General features: G+C 42.7%; 1 protein-coding gene across 1 annotated transcript in view; it reads left to right on the forward strand.

The window, feature by feature from the left end:
• The window catches only part of EPSTI1 (epithelial stromal interaction 1), an 81309-nt gene that overhangs the window by 9672 nt on the left and 55738 nt on the right, over positions 1 to 15899 (forward strand). Inside the window, exons 2-5 of the mRNA XM_074961353.1 lie at positions 466 to 524; positions 4064 to 4147; positions 10712 to 10785; positions 12507 to 12590. Coding sequence (XP_074817454.1) covers positions 466 to 524; positions 4064 to 4147; positions 10712 to 10785; positions 12507 to 12590 — 301 coding nt within the window. The remainder of the gene's footprint in view (positions 1 to 465; positions 525 to 4063; positions 4148 to 10711; positions 10786 to 12506; positions 12591 to 15899) is intronic.

Consider the following 15899-nt stretch of genomic DNA (forward strand, 5'->3'; position numbering starts at 1 on the left):
GTTCTAAACCTTGTAGCTATTCTTACAGAAATTCTAAAGGTCCATATTGAAATAGAGCAGTGTCTCCCACACTTGGGACACCACTTGTTCAGGGAAAGCCCCTGGCGGGCCTGGCCAGTTTGTTTACCTGTCACGTCCGCAGGTTCGGCCGATTGTGGCTCCCACTGGCCACGGTTCACCACCCCAGGCCAATGGGGGCTGCGGAAAGTGGTGGCTGGTACATCCCTCGGCCTGCACTGCTTCCTGCAGCCCCCACTGGCCTGCAGCGGTGAACCATGGCCAGTGCAGCCCCCATTGGCCTGCAGCGGCAAGCCTGCGGACGCAGCAGGTAAACAAACCAGCCTGGCCCGCCAGGGGCTTTCCCTGAACAAGTGGCATCCCAAGTTTGGGAAACACTGTAATAGAGGATAGTAATGAATTCATCGGCTCATATGACAGTAATTAACAATGTTCTTTCCGTTCCAGTACAAGCGCATATGTCTTGATACCTCCAAATGAAACCAGAAGGAACAAGATACAGAAAAGTAAGTGCATTATCTAACACTCTCAAGATGTATTTTTGTGTGTTTTTGTTTTTACAAAATGCAGCTTTTGTTTTTGTGCTTTATGACCCTTGCAGTTTTATCTCCGCCTTTACATTGGTTTTATGTGTGCAGTTGTGATAATATTAAAGCTACCACAACATAGAATCCACGGCCAGAATGGATCATTGTGATCAGTGCTTAATTTGTAATGAGGTGCTAGGACCAAACAGTTCTTTTTACTTTCATAACTGACATGGCAAACCTAGAGGTGCCGGGGCTCAGCCCTGGCAAGACCCAGCAAAAATTAAGCACTGATTGTGATCACCTAGTAAAGGTAAACTCCATCACCGTGCAGACTCTTCTTGTATCTGTTCTAAAATATTTTGCATGGGTAGAAAAGCCAAATTAGGAAACGAATAGTTCAACCATAGAAAGACGGGATATCTGTAAAAATGTTCCCATTAGAAAGGTGGTGTCATAGCTGTTCAAATGAAGTTCTACAAGATACATTCAGAATTAACTTGATGCCCCTCCTAAAGTTCATAACCCTCCTCCTCTTTTCCCTTCCCCCCACCCCCAGGTGTCGAGTTTAGGTTTGAAGATCAAATTTTGAGTATTGTTTAGCTATCCATGGTCAAGTTAATCTTTCTCTAATGCCAATATTGGCATAGTGTACCTATTGCATGTTTATATGGTTAAACTGGTCACGTGTACTGTTTTTTCAGGGAGAAAATGTCCATTTATAGAATGTGCTTAACAAATTCTCTAAGTACAACTGCACAATGCAAGGCATCTTACCTCCAATGGCTTGATATTTGAACAGCACAGAATATCTACATCTCCAATTGTTGCATGTCTGAGTTAGAGTTGAGATTGTTGAACAACCGGCTCAATTGGAATTATTTAATCAGATTAGTACAACATTATGCAGAAAGAAATAGATACATTACCACGCCTGTGTTGTCAGACCAAGAAGTGGCTCTATGTCTCTCCTTTACTGTATCTGGAGAGAGGTGCAGTTCTCATTCCCCAACTATGTTCCCTTACCAGTGTCGTCATATAGGGTTTTAGGCAAAGAAACCCTCTTTGCCAAAATAAACAGATGTTCTGATATCACTTCTATGCATTCTCAGCTTACCTGATTTATGTGTGAAGGCATGATTATTTACAGCTGAAAGGACCAATAATTCTTCAAGATAATGTCTTTCAGTGAGTCCTTCTGACCCCACAATCGTTGTTTTCTGTTGGGGAATCAACAGGGAAGATCTGCAGTAACAATCATCCCTCACTAGTTTCTCAAGCTTATATGTGCTTATGTAAGCTATTTGTGCATAAGTTTATAAATATGTGTATATTAAAGAGGTGGTTTCCAAGAATATCTGGAGTTTTATAGACAGGAAGGCACTACAAATTACTAAATATAGCCTAACACACACAGTTCCCGATTAGGGTTCCTTATCGGTGAAGGACCAGTGTTCTGGGCCTTAGAATTCAGACATTCTCTTTGTTGAATATAGATTCTAAGGAATAGTTAATATATAAATGACTCAAATATACAGAAAGAACTAAAAGGTTTAATATTTACTAACAGATACTAAACCCATTGAGCTTCAATGGGCTCTTGTAGACATTTGCTGCCTCCCCAGATCAGGTCTAATATCTAAACTTTCCCTCCATGTTGAAGGATGCAGTGAAATGCACCAAGCCCTTAAAAAATTGCAGTAGCCCATTTTACTGAAAATTTGGCGTATAAAATAAAATCATATATCATATACATTTTAAAAAAAAGAGAACAACACAAAATCCAGGAATCAAAAGAACTGTGTACATAAATTCCTTGGTAACAAGCTCAGAGATGCAAGTGATTTACATAATTTTATAAATGCACACAAGCCTCAAAATGCTGACAGGGTATACAGTGTGTATACAGTAAACATTCTTTTAGATTGCAATCTAAAGTATTCTTTCATTGTAAAAGTTCATATTGGCTGGCTTAAATGTTTTTGTTTAGCCACTGCTAGTAAATAATGAATACACATTCTGGACAGAAAAGATTAGGAGTAAATTAAGGAGTTTTATTTGGCAGGAACTGGAAGATTTTTCATAATTTTTGTTCTTATATTTGGGAGTAACTCTGCACTGTAACTCTTCACCAATATCTTTCATAATGTCAGACAACTACCAGGGCCGGGTAGGAGCAGTGGGTCAGCACTGTGTGGTTTGAAACCCTTTGGAGAGTGGCTAATTTTAATTTCTTAAATTTTAAGACTCTGTGGTTGATCCAGGGCTCACTTTACCTCACTCCTGGAGTAAGCTGGTGTGGGGTTGTGGTGTTCTCCTCTAGAAAGAAAGTGAATCCTGGCATCTGTTCCATTACACCAAACCACCATCCTTAGGTCCAGGAGGGAAACAATTCAGAGGAGTGAGAATCAGCCCAGGCAGACACAATGCTGCTGTCATGGTGGTAGTTGTGTTTGTGTTGTGACAACAAAACGCTAGGGCCCCAGTCCAGCAGAAAACTTAAGCATGTGCACTGCACTCAAAAAGCTCTGCAAGCACCTTGCTGGATTGGGGCCAAGATGGTTTACAGACAAGGAAAATGACAAGCGGGGGAATTCTTCCCAGTGCTAGTGGAGAGTGGCATGGGTGACTAAGGCCGCCTTTTCACTAGAAAAGAAGGTAGGTCTGAACATATGTTCAGCAGAACACATTTTACCCTACTGTGTAGGCAGTCTGAGAGTGGAGGTTTTATTTTCCCTTTACTAAAGCTGGCAAGGATCAGACTGGCCCCTGGAGCAGGTTAGAACAGCCCATGTACCACCCTAGATTGTGTCCCCTGTTGCCATAGTCCCCATGCAGAGGAGAATTGCCAAGATGCAGAACTGCTGCAATCCCCACCCCATCTTCTCCAGCCTGCTCCTGCTCTGCCCTGCTTGGTAGGGGTGCCATAACTCTGCACCTCACAGGAAGGTCTGCTGGGCTGGGGAACTAATGGGAGGGCAGTGCAGCTAGTTTCCATAGACCAAAAATGGCTGCAGTGAAGAGATTAACTTTCTTGATGGTCCCACAGCCTATAATATCCATAGAGAACAGATGAATGCAGGGAAGGGAAAGAACAAAAAGCAGCATGAGTGAGCAGTGACAGATGGCACGTGTCTTGGGAGTTCTATGCATTTATTTATATAATTTTAAATAGGTAACTTGCTGTTATTATCGGGGAGAGCTACCAGCCAGGAACTACCATGACTGTAGTCTATATATCTATAGTAGCCAGCCCTGCTTAAGACAACAATAATAGGATTTGAACTCAAGGCTTTCAGAGATGAAAGCAGTCCCCTGGCTAGTAGCTGGTACCATAGGCTCATTAATCTTTCATATGGACCAGCCATTAGTGTCGCTTGAACTATGTTTGTGGAGAATAGAGTCGACCTGCCCCTGAGTGCACATAGTTTTTAATGTGATGTAATTTAACAGTAGTATAAGTTCCTTACAGTAGTGGCTCTTATTTCTGTATGCTGATTGTTTTCTTTTTGATTTAGTTGCCAACAAAGAACTGGAGAACTTGGAGAGGTGGAAGGAACAGCACCGGCCGGGACCAATTAACCTGAAACCACAGAAACTGGGTAAGGAAATAGAAGTGAGCTGACTCGGTGGATTATAAAAAAAAAAAAAAAAAATCCCAAATAATGGTTAAAATGTTAGGGATAATAGCTATTCTTGGTGGGATTTTAATGAACTTGACTATGAAGAAGTTCCTAAAACATAAATACATAGCTTTCACCTTCATGAAATTTCATCTGACTGGTGCAGAAAACCCTGTAAAACATTATCACTTACATATTTTGAATAGTTATTTAGGCAATGGAAGAACAACTTGAAGAAAGCACAGTGAGTGACTTGGCTGAGAGCACTGAAAACTGTAACATGAAAATTATAACCACAAAAATAGACACAAATATAAAAGTAAGTGCAGCATTAGGCCGGAATTTAAAAATGGCCTCCTTTTTTTAAGGTGAATTCTAACAATGAGGGGATGGGGGAAATGGTTAACCAGTATGTCTGACCTGCTGTTTTTCTAAACTCTTCTGGCTCTACTCAGCTGGTTGCATCCCAGACTGGACTTTCAGAAGAGGGCATGAAACTACTTACATCCTCTTCCTAAAGTACATTATGTGGTGCCCTAATCACTGGTGTTTACAATGAAACTAAAGTGGGAGATCACTTTTTTTCAAGTTTTGGGGCAGATGGCCAATAGGTCAATGAATCAAACTGTGGGTGTGGGTTGTAATTTTTAAACTGCAGATCATATCAACTTGTGCTCGAGGAAGGAACATAACAAAGTATTTTGTAAATGATTCATTTTGAAATACCAAAAATCATTCAGAGCAGCCACATTTTTGTGAAAGATGATCAAAAGGTTTAGGAAAAGTGACATATGAGGAAATGTTAAAGAAACTGGGCGTGTTTAGTCTTGAAGAGAAGACTGGGCAGGAGGGGACCTGATAAGTCTTCAGATATGTTAGAGATATAAAAAGGATGATGATCAATTGTTCTTGTTGTCCTCTGAAGGCAGGACAAGAAGTAATGGACTTAATCTGCAGCAAGGAAGGTTCAGGTTAGGTATTACAGGAAACATTCTAACAATAAGGGTAGTTAAGCTCTGGAATAAGCTTCCAAGGGAATCCCCGTACTTGGAAGTTTTTAAGAACTAGTTTGACAAAAACCTGTCAGACATGGTGTAGGTTTACTTGGTCCTACCTCAGCACAGGGGGCTGGACTTGATCTTTGCTTGAGGTTCCTTCCAGTCCTACATTTCTATAAAATTCGGGATCCACGTTGCTGCAATTTTGCTGTCTATGTACGAAGATAGGCAAGGAGTTAAGGTGGCTTTTTGCCTACCCTCATGCATAGAGAGACTGTATTGATGAAGTTGAAACCTCATTCACAAACCACCCTTTGTAGTTGTGCTTTGTTTTTAAATAAGAACAGTATAACTGAAAAACAGTACATGAAACTGGAGTGAAATCTTTCTTTCAAGCAATCTTGAAAGGGGTAGAATACAGGGCTAAGGAGGTGTATGGAAGGCAAAAGTGAACTGCAGGGTTTGAAAAACTTACAAGATATTTAGGAACTGAAGGTCTAAACTTGTTAGCTCAAGACTGAATGAATGCTTTAGATCGGGGCGGGCAAACTTTTTGGCCTGAGGGCCACATGTGTTTCCAAATTGTATGGAGGGCCGGTTAAGGGGAGGCTGTGTCTCCCCAAACAGCCAGGCATGGCCTGGCCCCTGCCTCCTATCTGACGACGGCTCCCACGGGACTCCTACCCCATCCACCACCCTCTGCCCTCTGCTGCCCCATCTAACCCCACCCCCTCCTTCCTGACTGCCCCCCCGGGGACTCCTGCCCTGTTCCCTGCCCTCTGACCGCCACCCCCAACTCCTCTGCCCTCTATCCAACCCCTCCTGCTCCCTGCCCCCTTACTGCACTGCCCAGAGCACCGGGTCAGGCTGCAGCTCTGCAACTGTGCTGCCCAGCTGCCCAGAGCGTTGTGCCGGCGGCATGCTGAGGCGACGGGGGGGAAGAGTCTGGGGGCTAGCCTCCTGGGCCAGGAGCTCAGGGGCTGGGCAGGAGGGTCCCATGGACCGGAGGTGGCCTGCAGGCCGTAGTTTGCCCACCTCTGCTTTCGATGGAAGAGTGGTGGTGGAATGTTGCAGAAGTGAAAAGCCCACCACTCCCCCATCTTCTGGGGAGGAAGGTGCTGGGCTTCCTGTCCTAAGGCACCCGCTTCCACATCAACCACTAGCTAGTGGGTGTTTAACTTTGAAAGTGCATTTCCCAGCTGCTGGAAAGGAAAAGGAACTGTCACTCTCTTGTCCTGGCTTGGTGTGTTGTGGGGGAAGGGTTCACTGTCTGCATCCTAGTTGCTGAACAGAGAGAGTTCTCCTCCACTCTGCCTCTCTCCTAACATCTGTGTGGGAGAGTCCTCCTCCCCTCTGGATAAACAATCAGCAACAGGCTTTCACTAGCCTATCTGAAATGATTCTGAATGTGGCTTGTCCTTGTTGATGATTCCTGTCAAACCATGTTCCTCCCTGTTTCAGCAGTTCCTATTGCCAGTGGGCAACTTTGGTAGTGTAGACAAGGCTAGCAAGGTGTTAATTCTGACTGGGGAAGCCTCCACCTTCTTTATCATCCAGAAGGACATGGACTCGGGGGTCCTTTTAATCAAGGCATGTTTTAGTCAGGGCTATGTGCCTCCTTGTGCATGGAGATACTTAATGACCATGGATAAGAACTTGGTTCAAAGGGTATATGGTGACAGTTCTACAGAAATAGATGACTTAATCCTCCTGAGCTTCCCAGTGGTTAGTAGGCAAGTTGGTATTTTTTTTTCTTCAAGTTCTGGTGAACTTTGCATTCTGCCCCCTTATTAGCTCACATCTGTTAATACTAATGTTGCCTTCATGTGTGTTTTCTTGAAATGGCTCAAGTTACACCCTTGGAAAAGAGCGAGAACTTCAGAGCTTATGGCAGGAGAAAGAGGAATCATAGAATATCAGGGTTGGAAGAGACCTCAGGAGGTCATCTAGTCCAACCCCCTGCTCAAAGCAGGACCAATCCCCGACTAAATCATCCCAGCCAGGGCTTTGTCAAGCCTGACCTTAAAAACCTCTAAGGAAGGAGATTCCACCACCTCCCTAGGTAACGCATTCCAGTGCTTCACCACCCTCCTAGTGAAAAAGTTTTTCCTAATATCCAACCTAAACCTCCCCCACTGCAACTTGAGACAATTACTCCTTGTTCTGTCATCTGCTACCACTGGACAGTCTAGATCCATCTTCTTTGGAACCCCCTTTCAGGTGGTTGAAAGCAGCTATCAAATCCCCCCTCATTCTTCTCTTCCGCAGACTAAACAATCCCAGTTCCCTCAGCCTCTCCTCATAAGTCATGTGTTCCAGTCCCCTAATCATTTTTGTTGCCCTCCGCTGGACATTTTCCAGTTTTTCCACATCCTTCTTGTAGTGTGGGGCCCAAAACTGGACACAGTACTCCAGATGAGGCCTCACCAATGTCGAATAGAGGGGAACGGTCACGTCCCTTGATCTGCTGGCAAAGCCCCTACTTATACATCCCAAAATGCCATTGGCCTTCTTGGCAACAATGGCACACTGTTGACTCATATCCAGCTTCTTGTCCACTGTAACCCGTAGGTCCTTTTCTGCAGAACTGCTGCCTAGCCATTCAGTCCCTAGTCTGTAGCGGTGCATGGGATTCTTCCGTCCTAAGTGCAGGACTCTGCACTTGTCCTTGTTGAACCTCATCAGATTTCTTTTGGCCCAACCCTCTAATTTGTCTAGGTCCCTCTGTATCCTATCCCTACCCTCCAGCGTATCTACCTCTCCTCCCAGTTTAGTGTCATCTGCAAACTTGCTGAGGGTGCAATCCACACCATCCTCCAGATCATTAATGAAGATATTGAACAAAACCGGCCCGAGGACCAACCCCTGGGGTATTCTGCTTGATACCAGCTGCCAACTAGACCTGGAGCCATTGATCACTAATGTGAAGGAAACTAAAGAGCTGTTGGTGTGTGTTCTCAACTCCATAAAGTGAGTGGAATGACTAAGAGGGAGCCTCGGAGCTTCCGTCAGAGGAATCAGAATTGTGGGAAATGCACAGTAATTAACACAGATTAAAAAGCAGATTCATTTCCTTGGGGACTTCACATCTGATCTGTATCTACAGTGAAAAGAAATAACAGGCTTCTGACATGTAGAAACTTCAGCATTTGAGGAGGCTACATCAACCGTTAGTGCTGGTACTTTCCAAATTGAGGCAAATACACATGGATGACTGGTGAGAAATGTCCTCTATATTCAATATCTGGCATTAAGAACTTTAGCTCTATACTGGCTCGTGTGGGCTTAAGAGGGCCAGCAGAGGCTTGAAAAAAGAGATTTCCAATGGCATTTTTAATGGCACAATTAAATAGGCTTATTAGATCGCAAATTCTTTTAATGCCTCTTCTCTGAGAGTGACTCTTTTTAGAGAGACTGCATTTTTAGTGTCCAAATCCTCAGATTTCCTCAAACTGAAGTTCTACAATTGCTTGGCTACCTTGATTAAATATTGTAAGAATTCCAAATCTGCACTATTTCTGTGACTGGCAGACATCCAACCTTTCAGGGACTACATAATTTCAGGTACCATAGAGAACAAACAAATAAATTTGAGTTCCATACTTTCCCTGAGATAATAGAACTCTAAGCAATAAATTAGCGTAAGTTTATAAAGAACAAATCCTGCCTGACAACCTTCATTGTTGGTTTTTTTATATATAAAGTGAATGCAGGAGTTGTAACACACTTTGATTTGACTAAAACATTTAATATACTGCTTCACAAAATCTTATTTGAAAAATTAATTCAAGTTGTCTTGGATATGAGCCCTGTTGAATGGATTGAAAACTGGCTGGCAGGCTGTAAGCAAAGGGTAATGATGAACCGCAATATATTGAGTAGTGGCTGATGTCCAGTGGTGTGCCTCCGTTGGAGATTGATTATGCACATGGCTTTAATTAACATCAGGAGCTGGAGCTGATGTTAAATTTGCAGATGACACTAAAAGGCAAAGTGTTGGCAATACCGGGAGGGGGAATAATACACAGGGATCCAGAGGGGCTAGAAAAGGGTTCAGGAAGTAACACAAAAATGCTCAACCTGGAAAAATTATTTATAGTACCAACTGTGTGCTGATTACAGTGCCAACAGTAGGTATATTGTCTTGCATACTACATAGTTCCATTGATTCCTAGGGGGACTACACAGGTGTGTAAAGTTAAGCCTCAGGGTGTCCGCACAGACTAGGAAGGTAATAGTTCTGTATGTAGCACTAATGCAACCAGCTTTTGTAGTTTTGGGTACCTCTGTAATGACAAAGATGTTGACTAACAGGAAGGAATGCAGGGAAGAAAAATAGAAATAATTATGCAAAAAGAAAAGGAGTACTTGTGGCACCTCAGAGACTAACAAATTTATTTGAGCATAAGCTTTTGAGAGCTACAGCTCACTTCATCGCATGTACTCCCCACTGTATTTTCCACTGAATGCATTCGATGAAGTGAGCTGTAGCTCTCAAAAGCTTATGCTCAAATAAATTTGTTAGTCTCTAAGGTGCCACAGGTCCTCCTTTTCTTTTTGCGAATACAGACTAACACGGCTGCTACTCTGAAACCTGTCAGAAATAATTATGGAGCTGCAATTAAAGGAATTAGCTTGCCCAAACAACAAAGGGAGACCCAATTGCCTTCTATAAATGGAGGGAACATCATGGAAAAGAGGAATTGTTCAGAGTAGCCTAGCGCAAGAACTGAGAATAATGAGATTTAAATCAATTCACTTCTTTCTCCCTGCCCTGCCATGAGAGTGAAGATCTATTGGGTCCCTCTTGCTGTCCTGTTCTAGAGTTCACAGATTCATGGCTAGAGGCTGGGTGCTCTCAATGGAGGACCCATGCCTCTGAAAACTATACTTCCTACTATTTGAACCTTGGTTTGGTAAGGCTAAGATGCAGGTGAGGCTTGTGTTTTCAATCAGGTTTTTGATTGCTTTAAAAATTGAGTGTTGTTTTCCCCCTTGCTAATAAAGAGCAAATTCTGTGTTTTCACTGATGTTAGGTGCTTTGATGGTTAGGGGCCATCCAATTAGAAACCTCAATAAAAATTTCTATCAATTTTGGAAAAGTATTTTTGTGAAACAATTTCTTGCTTTTTTTTTTTTTTTTGGACCAAATCTAGCACCAACATAGTTTTTTGAATAAACTGAGCAAAAGAAAATTTAGGATGACCATCAGGAAATTAATCTAGAAAGCAAGACACTGTTAGACCGTGAAATAGTCTCTCAAGTAAAATGATGAACCCTCGTAACTTCAGTCATTTACCAGTAAAAAGGACAATACAGTGAAGAATATTCTGCAAATAACAATCCTGTGCTGGAGAAAGACTGACATTAGAAAAAGAGATGGGCAAAAAGTTAAAATAGGCCTCTTCGATCTCTCATTTTTATCATCATGATTATGAAAACGTTCTCATGTATGCCTAATGTATTTGTTATATTAGTGTCTCTTGTTGCTGACAACTTGGGCATAACATTTTCTAATATGCAGAATGCAATTTGTATTTTCTAGGTGGAACAGAATCCGAGGCTGAAGCTAGGCAAAAACAACACATCAGACTCCTGCAATCTAAATACCAGCAAAAGGTCAGGAGGAATACATGTGATTTTTAGTTTAATTTAGGAAATACTGTTTTTTTGTTTTTGTTTTTGTTTTTTTTCTTTCCCCCTCTGAGACCCACTGTTCCATGTGGCTGTAAAATGAACTACCAGTTATTTGACAAAAGAAATAGAAGTCATGAGACTTCAAAAGAGACAAAGAAAAGGTGGAGTTGAAAGACTTCTCTGTAATGTAGGAAATGAGAAGACTGCTATATAAGTGTGTGTAAACAATGTTGCAGATCACCTCTAAAATAATGAGGTTAATGATAATGCCACCGAAGTTGCCCTTCATATTTTCAACATGCTACGTAAACAGTAACTAGTCAATCAACACACCAACCCACCTTTGAGGCTGTAAGTATTATCCTCATTATTAAGGGCATACACACTTGTAAAGGTCAGTCATAAGAACGGCCATACTGGGTCAGACCAAAGGTCCATCTCGCCCAATATCCTGTCTTCTGACAGTGGCCAATGCCAGGTGCCCCAGAGGGAATGAACAGAACACATCATCATCAAGTGATCCATCTGCTGTCACACGTTCCCAGCTTCTGGCAAACAGAGGCTAGACGCACCCTCCCTGCCCATCTTGGATAATAGCCATCGATGGACTATCCTCCATGAATTTATCTAGTTCTTTTTTGAACCCTGTTATAGTCTTGGCCCTCACAACATCCTCTGGCAAGGAGTTCCAAAGGTTGACTGTACATTGTGTGAAAAAATACTTGTTTATTTTAAACCTTCTGCCTATTTCATTTGGTGGCCCCTACTTCTTGTGTTATGAGGAGTAAATAACACTTCCTTATGTACTTTCTCCACACCAACCATGACTTTATAGACCTCTATCCTATCCCCCTTAGGCATCTCTTTTCCAAGCTGAAAAGTCCCAGTCTTTCCTCATACGGAAGCTGTTCCATACCCCTAATCATTTTTGTTGCCCTTTCCTGAACCTGTTCCAATTCCAGTATATCTTTTTTTGAGATGGGGTGACCACATCTGCATGCTGTATTCAAGATGTGAACTTACCATGGATTTATATAAGGGCAATAAGATATTCTCCCTCTTATTCTCTATCCCCTTTTTAATGATTCCTAACATCCTGTTTGCTTTTTTGACTGCCGCTGCACACGGCGTGGACGTCTTCAGAGAACTATCCACGATGATTCCAAGATCTTTCTTGAGTAGTCACAGCTAATTTAGACCCCATCATTTTATATGTATAGCTGGGATTGTTTTCCAATGTGCATTACTTTGCATTTATCAACATTGAATTTCATCTACCATTTTGTTGCCCAGTCACCAGTTCTGAGATCCTTTTGTAGCTCTTCGCAGTCTGCCTGGGACCTAACTGTCTTGAGTAGTTTTGTGTCATCTGCAAATTTTGCCACCTCACTGTTTACCTCTTTTTCCAGATCATTTATGAATATGTTGAATAGGACTGGACCCAGTACAGACCCCTGGGGACCCAGTATGGTTGCTTGCATAACTACCTACTGATAACAGATTGTTCAAAACTAACATCATGGAAGAGCTATTGTACAGTTCATGTCTTCATTTTCTAATTACTGTGAGGGGGCACACATGTTTGATGTTTTTTTCCTTTTTCTTTGTAACTTCATCAGAATAAAAATTTAGGGTTGGAAGAGGTGCAATACAAAAGCCAAACTGCATTGTCTGTGTATGTGTTCTCCCCCAATACCATATAGCTAAAGAGAGAAGAATATGCAAGAATCAAGAAGGAGGCTGAAGAAGCTGAAATCCTGACAATGAAAATGATTCAAAGAGAAAAGGTAAGACTTGTTTGAGTCTGCAATGGCCAGAATATCTCACTGGAGCAGTGCTTTACCTGGATGAATCCTATGGGATGGATCCTTGGCTCATGTAAATTTGGCTATACTGATTTACACCAGCTGAGAAGCTGGTCCTTCATCTGAAATTTTGCATATCCCCTTAGATGAAATCTGAGCTGATGTTGTGCTGTGCTCACAAACTCACTTTGATTTCTGTGGCTCTAGTAGGGAAGAAGGTTGTTCTGGGTGCCATATAAGCTGTTCCTGCAGCTTTAACTTCTAGGTTACTTGAGTTCTATACCTAATGATTAGAAATAACTGTTCCTCCAAGAACGTGTGCAGAGCTGGAACCCCTGTGGCTCATCTCTCTAAGAGAGGAACCTGTTAAATCTGCCAGAAGTACGTATGACTGACAGTCACCAGACCAGAGTGATGTGCCTATAGGACCATTGATCACCTACTGGCCTGGGAGTATACTCCATCATGCTAGCTTCAAAACAAGGTATATTGGAGGCCCAAAATGTAAACAAACCAGTTCTGGAGGTGGAGGGTGCACTGTAATATCCTTTTGTTTTGGCTGATTTTTGTTTTGGTTGAGAACAGTAAGGATAACTCTGCTCTGATTCAGGGAATGTATCTAGAGAATTACACCATCTCGTCAAAAGTTTGAAAGGCCGATGGACAGATGTTCTATATATTAAATAGAAAGCTCTGCATTGGCAGCTGTACAGAAATACCCTGTTTTACCTGTGTAGCATGATGTGATGTTTGAATTTATGAAATGAAGATGGCTACCCTCGACCCTCCTCAACTGATGTTGAAAAGGGTTGTCCCATTGATGGAGATGAAGCCATAATGTCTTCAATGTCCACTGTAAGAACAGAATTAAGGGTAAGAAGCCACAGAACAATGCTCTAATGCAGGGGTTCTCAAACTTTCTTGCATCACGACCCCCTTCTGACAGCAAAAATTATTACATGGCCCCAAGACAGGACCAAAGCCTGAGCCTGCCCCAGCCCCTCCACCCTGGGCAGAGGGCCAAAGCCCAAGGGCTTCAGACCCAGACAGGGGGCCTGTAACCTGCACCCAGGGATGAAGCCCTTAAGCGGTGGAGCTCAGGCTTTGGCCCCGGGCCCCAGCAAGTCTGTCAGCCCTAGTGACCCCATTTAAAATGGGGTTATGACCCACTTTGGGGTCCCAACCCACAGTTTGAGAATCGGTAATGTCTATGGTGAACTTCTCTAATGCTGCACTTTCAGATCTAAATCTGCAAATTCAGATGGAAATGCCTTCATACACTGAGGTCATGGTGAAACTGCAAACCGTTAAGCCTGTCCATTCTTCTAAAATGCAAGTGCAGACATGATTTTGTTGGGAGGTATTTACCCCAGTCCCAGGTGCACTTTAAAAGAAGTTGTGGAAGCTCGGGATGAAATCCCAGGCCCTACTGAAGCCTGAGAGTCCAGTTTTTAATGCTATGTGGTCACATAGTCTCTAAGAGCCCATGTATTGTGGCATCCCGTCTGCACATAACTGACCTATCAGCCAGACTATCACTGATAGTGTACCTGGTAATGCTCACTGACATACACTAGGCCTTACCTCCTATTGCTCTCTTTCTGTCTGCAGTCCTGCATCAGTGGTAATGCCATCACTGCAGTACCAGAGTTCCTATTTGTCCATCACCTTACCAAGTTGTGCTAGCTGACCAGCTTGAATGTCCCATCTGTATATGAGCCTTGGACCAAAATGTTTTTTCAAGACTGTGTAAACATAGGGGAAATGGCCCAAGATATAATTAGATTTTCCAACATGGCTGGAATAAACCATGTGGCATTGTTTTTCATCAAAAATTGGAAACATTTTCTGGGAAAACATTCTCTGGGCCACTGTTTGCCTCCACCGCAAATCCCCGTTGTGTGGGGATGTGAAGTTGTCTGTCTACTCAATGACACCAACCTCCATCCTTCTGGATGCATTAGGGATTCAAAAGACTGCCTGTGAGATTGCCTTGTGCCCATAATGATCCCCATAGGTTCTTCTGTGGCTCTGCTCTGGAAGGCAGACTGCAGCTTTCTCACATTCCCTTTTCCACTATGTAGGCTTCAACCTTTGCCTCTCTCTGCCAGGGACATCATTTGTTATGGGGTAAAAGGGTCCCAATAACCCCCAAGACATTGGATCCAATCTTTAAGAAAGCAGTAATTGCTTAATTTTTTTCCCCATTCCTGATGCTGTTTGGGACAGAGAATGTTCTATATGCTGACAGAACTTCACACCCCCAACCCACGGTCTCTGCTTCTCTCCAGAGGACAGGGATACGGTGTCTGTAAGAAACCCTTGGGAGACTAACTAGAACCAATATAACACAGATTACAGGAGACTTCAATTTAGAACCCCAAATTAGTATGTATTGACAGTTTACAGAAGCAAATACATAATAAAAACATTGTAAAAGATTAAAGGGACCTGTTTGGGGGAAACAAAACCATCCCTTCAAGCTATCCCCCCATCTTTCAGTCTAAAATAATTGCATGGCTTACTTTGTCACATAGTAGTGATCTCTTGGCTGTTGGACCTTCAAAGTCCTGGGGCAGATTCTATGCTGCACTTCCAAGAGTTTAGGTCCCTCTGGGGGCTAATGTGGCCTTTAGCATAAGTTATAACAGCCCTCTCCCCCAAAACCCTCCCAGCTGAGCCATAGGAAAAATTTCCAGATTGCAACGTGCTCTCACTCCTGTACTAGGGACTGTGACGGGGGGGCAGTTTGTACACTGCCCCTGTGCAGGAGGAATGCCTCCTTAGTCTTCTGGAGCTATGTAAAGTGGTCAGAGGGGGGGGGCCAGAATTTGGACTGGAAGATAGCTCGTGTAACACCAATATTTTAAAATGGCTCTAGAGGTGATCCCAACAATTACAGTCCGGTAAGTCTAATGTCAGTACCGGGCAAATTGGTTGAAACAATAGTAAAGAATAAAATTGTCAGACACATAGAAGAACATAAATTGTCATCATGGTTTCTGTAAAGGGAAATCATGTCTTACTAATCTATTAGAGTTTTCCTAAGGGGTCAAAAACATGTGGACAAGGGGGAATCAGTGTGTACTTAGATTTCCAGAAAGCCTTTGACAAGGTCCCTCACCAAAGGCTCTTATGTAAATTAAGTTGTCATGGGATAAGAGGGAAGATCCTTTCATGGATTGAGAACTGGTTAAAAGACTGGAAACGGAGTAGGAATGAACAGTAATAAATGATGTTCCCCCAGGGTCAGTCCTAGGACCAATCCAGATCATTTATAAATAAGCTGAA

This window comes from Natator depressus, chromosome 1 (genome assembly GCF_965152275.1).
Source record: "Natator depressus isolate rNatDep1 chromosome 1, rNatDep2.hap1, whole genome shotgun sequence".
NCBI classification, from domain to species: Eukaryota; Metazoa; Chordata; order Testudines; family Cheloniidae; genus Natator; species Natator depressus.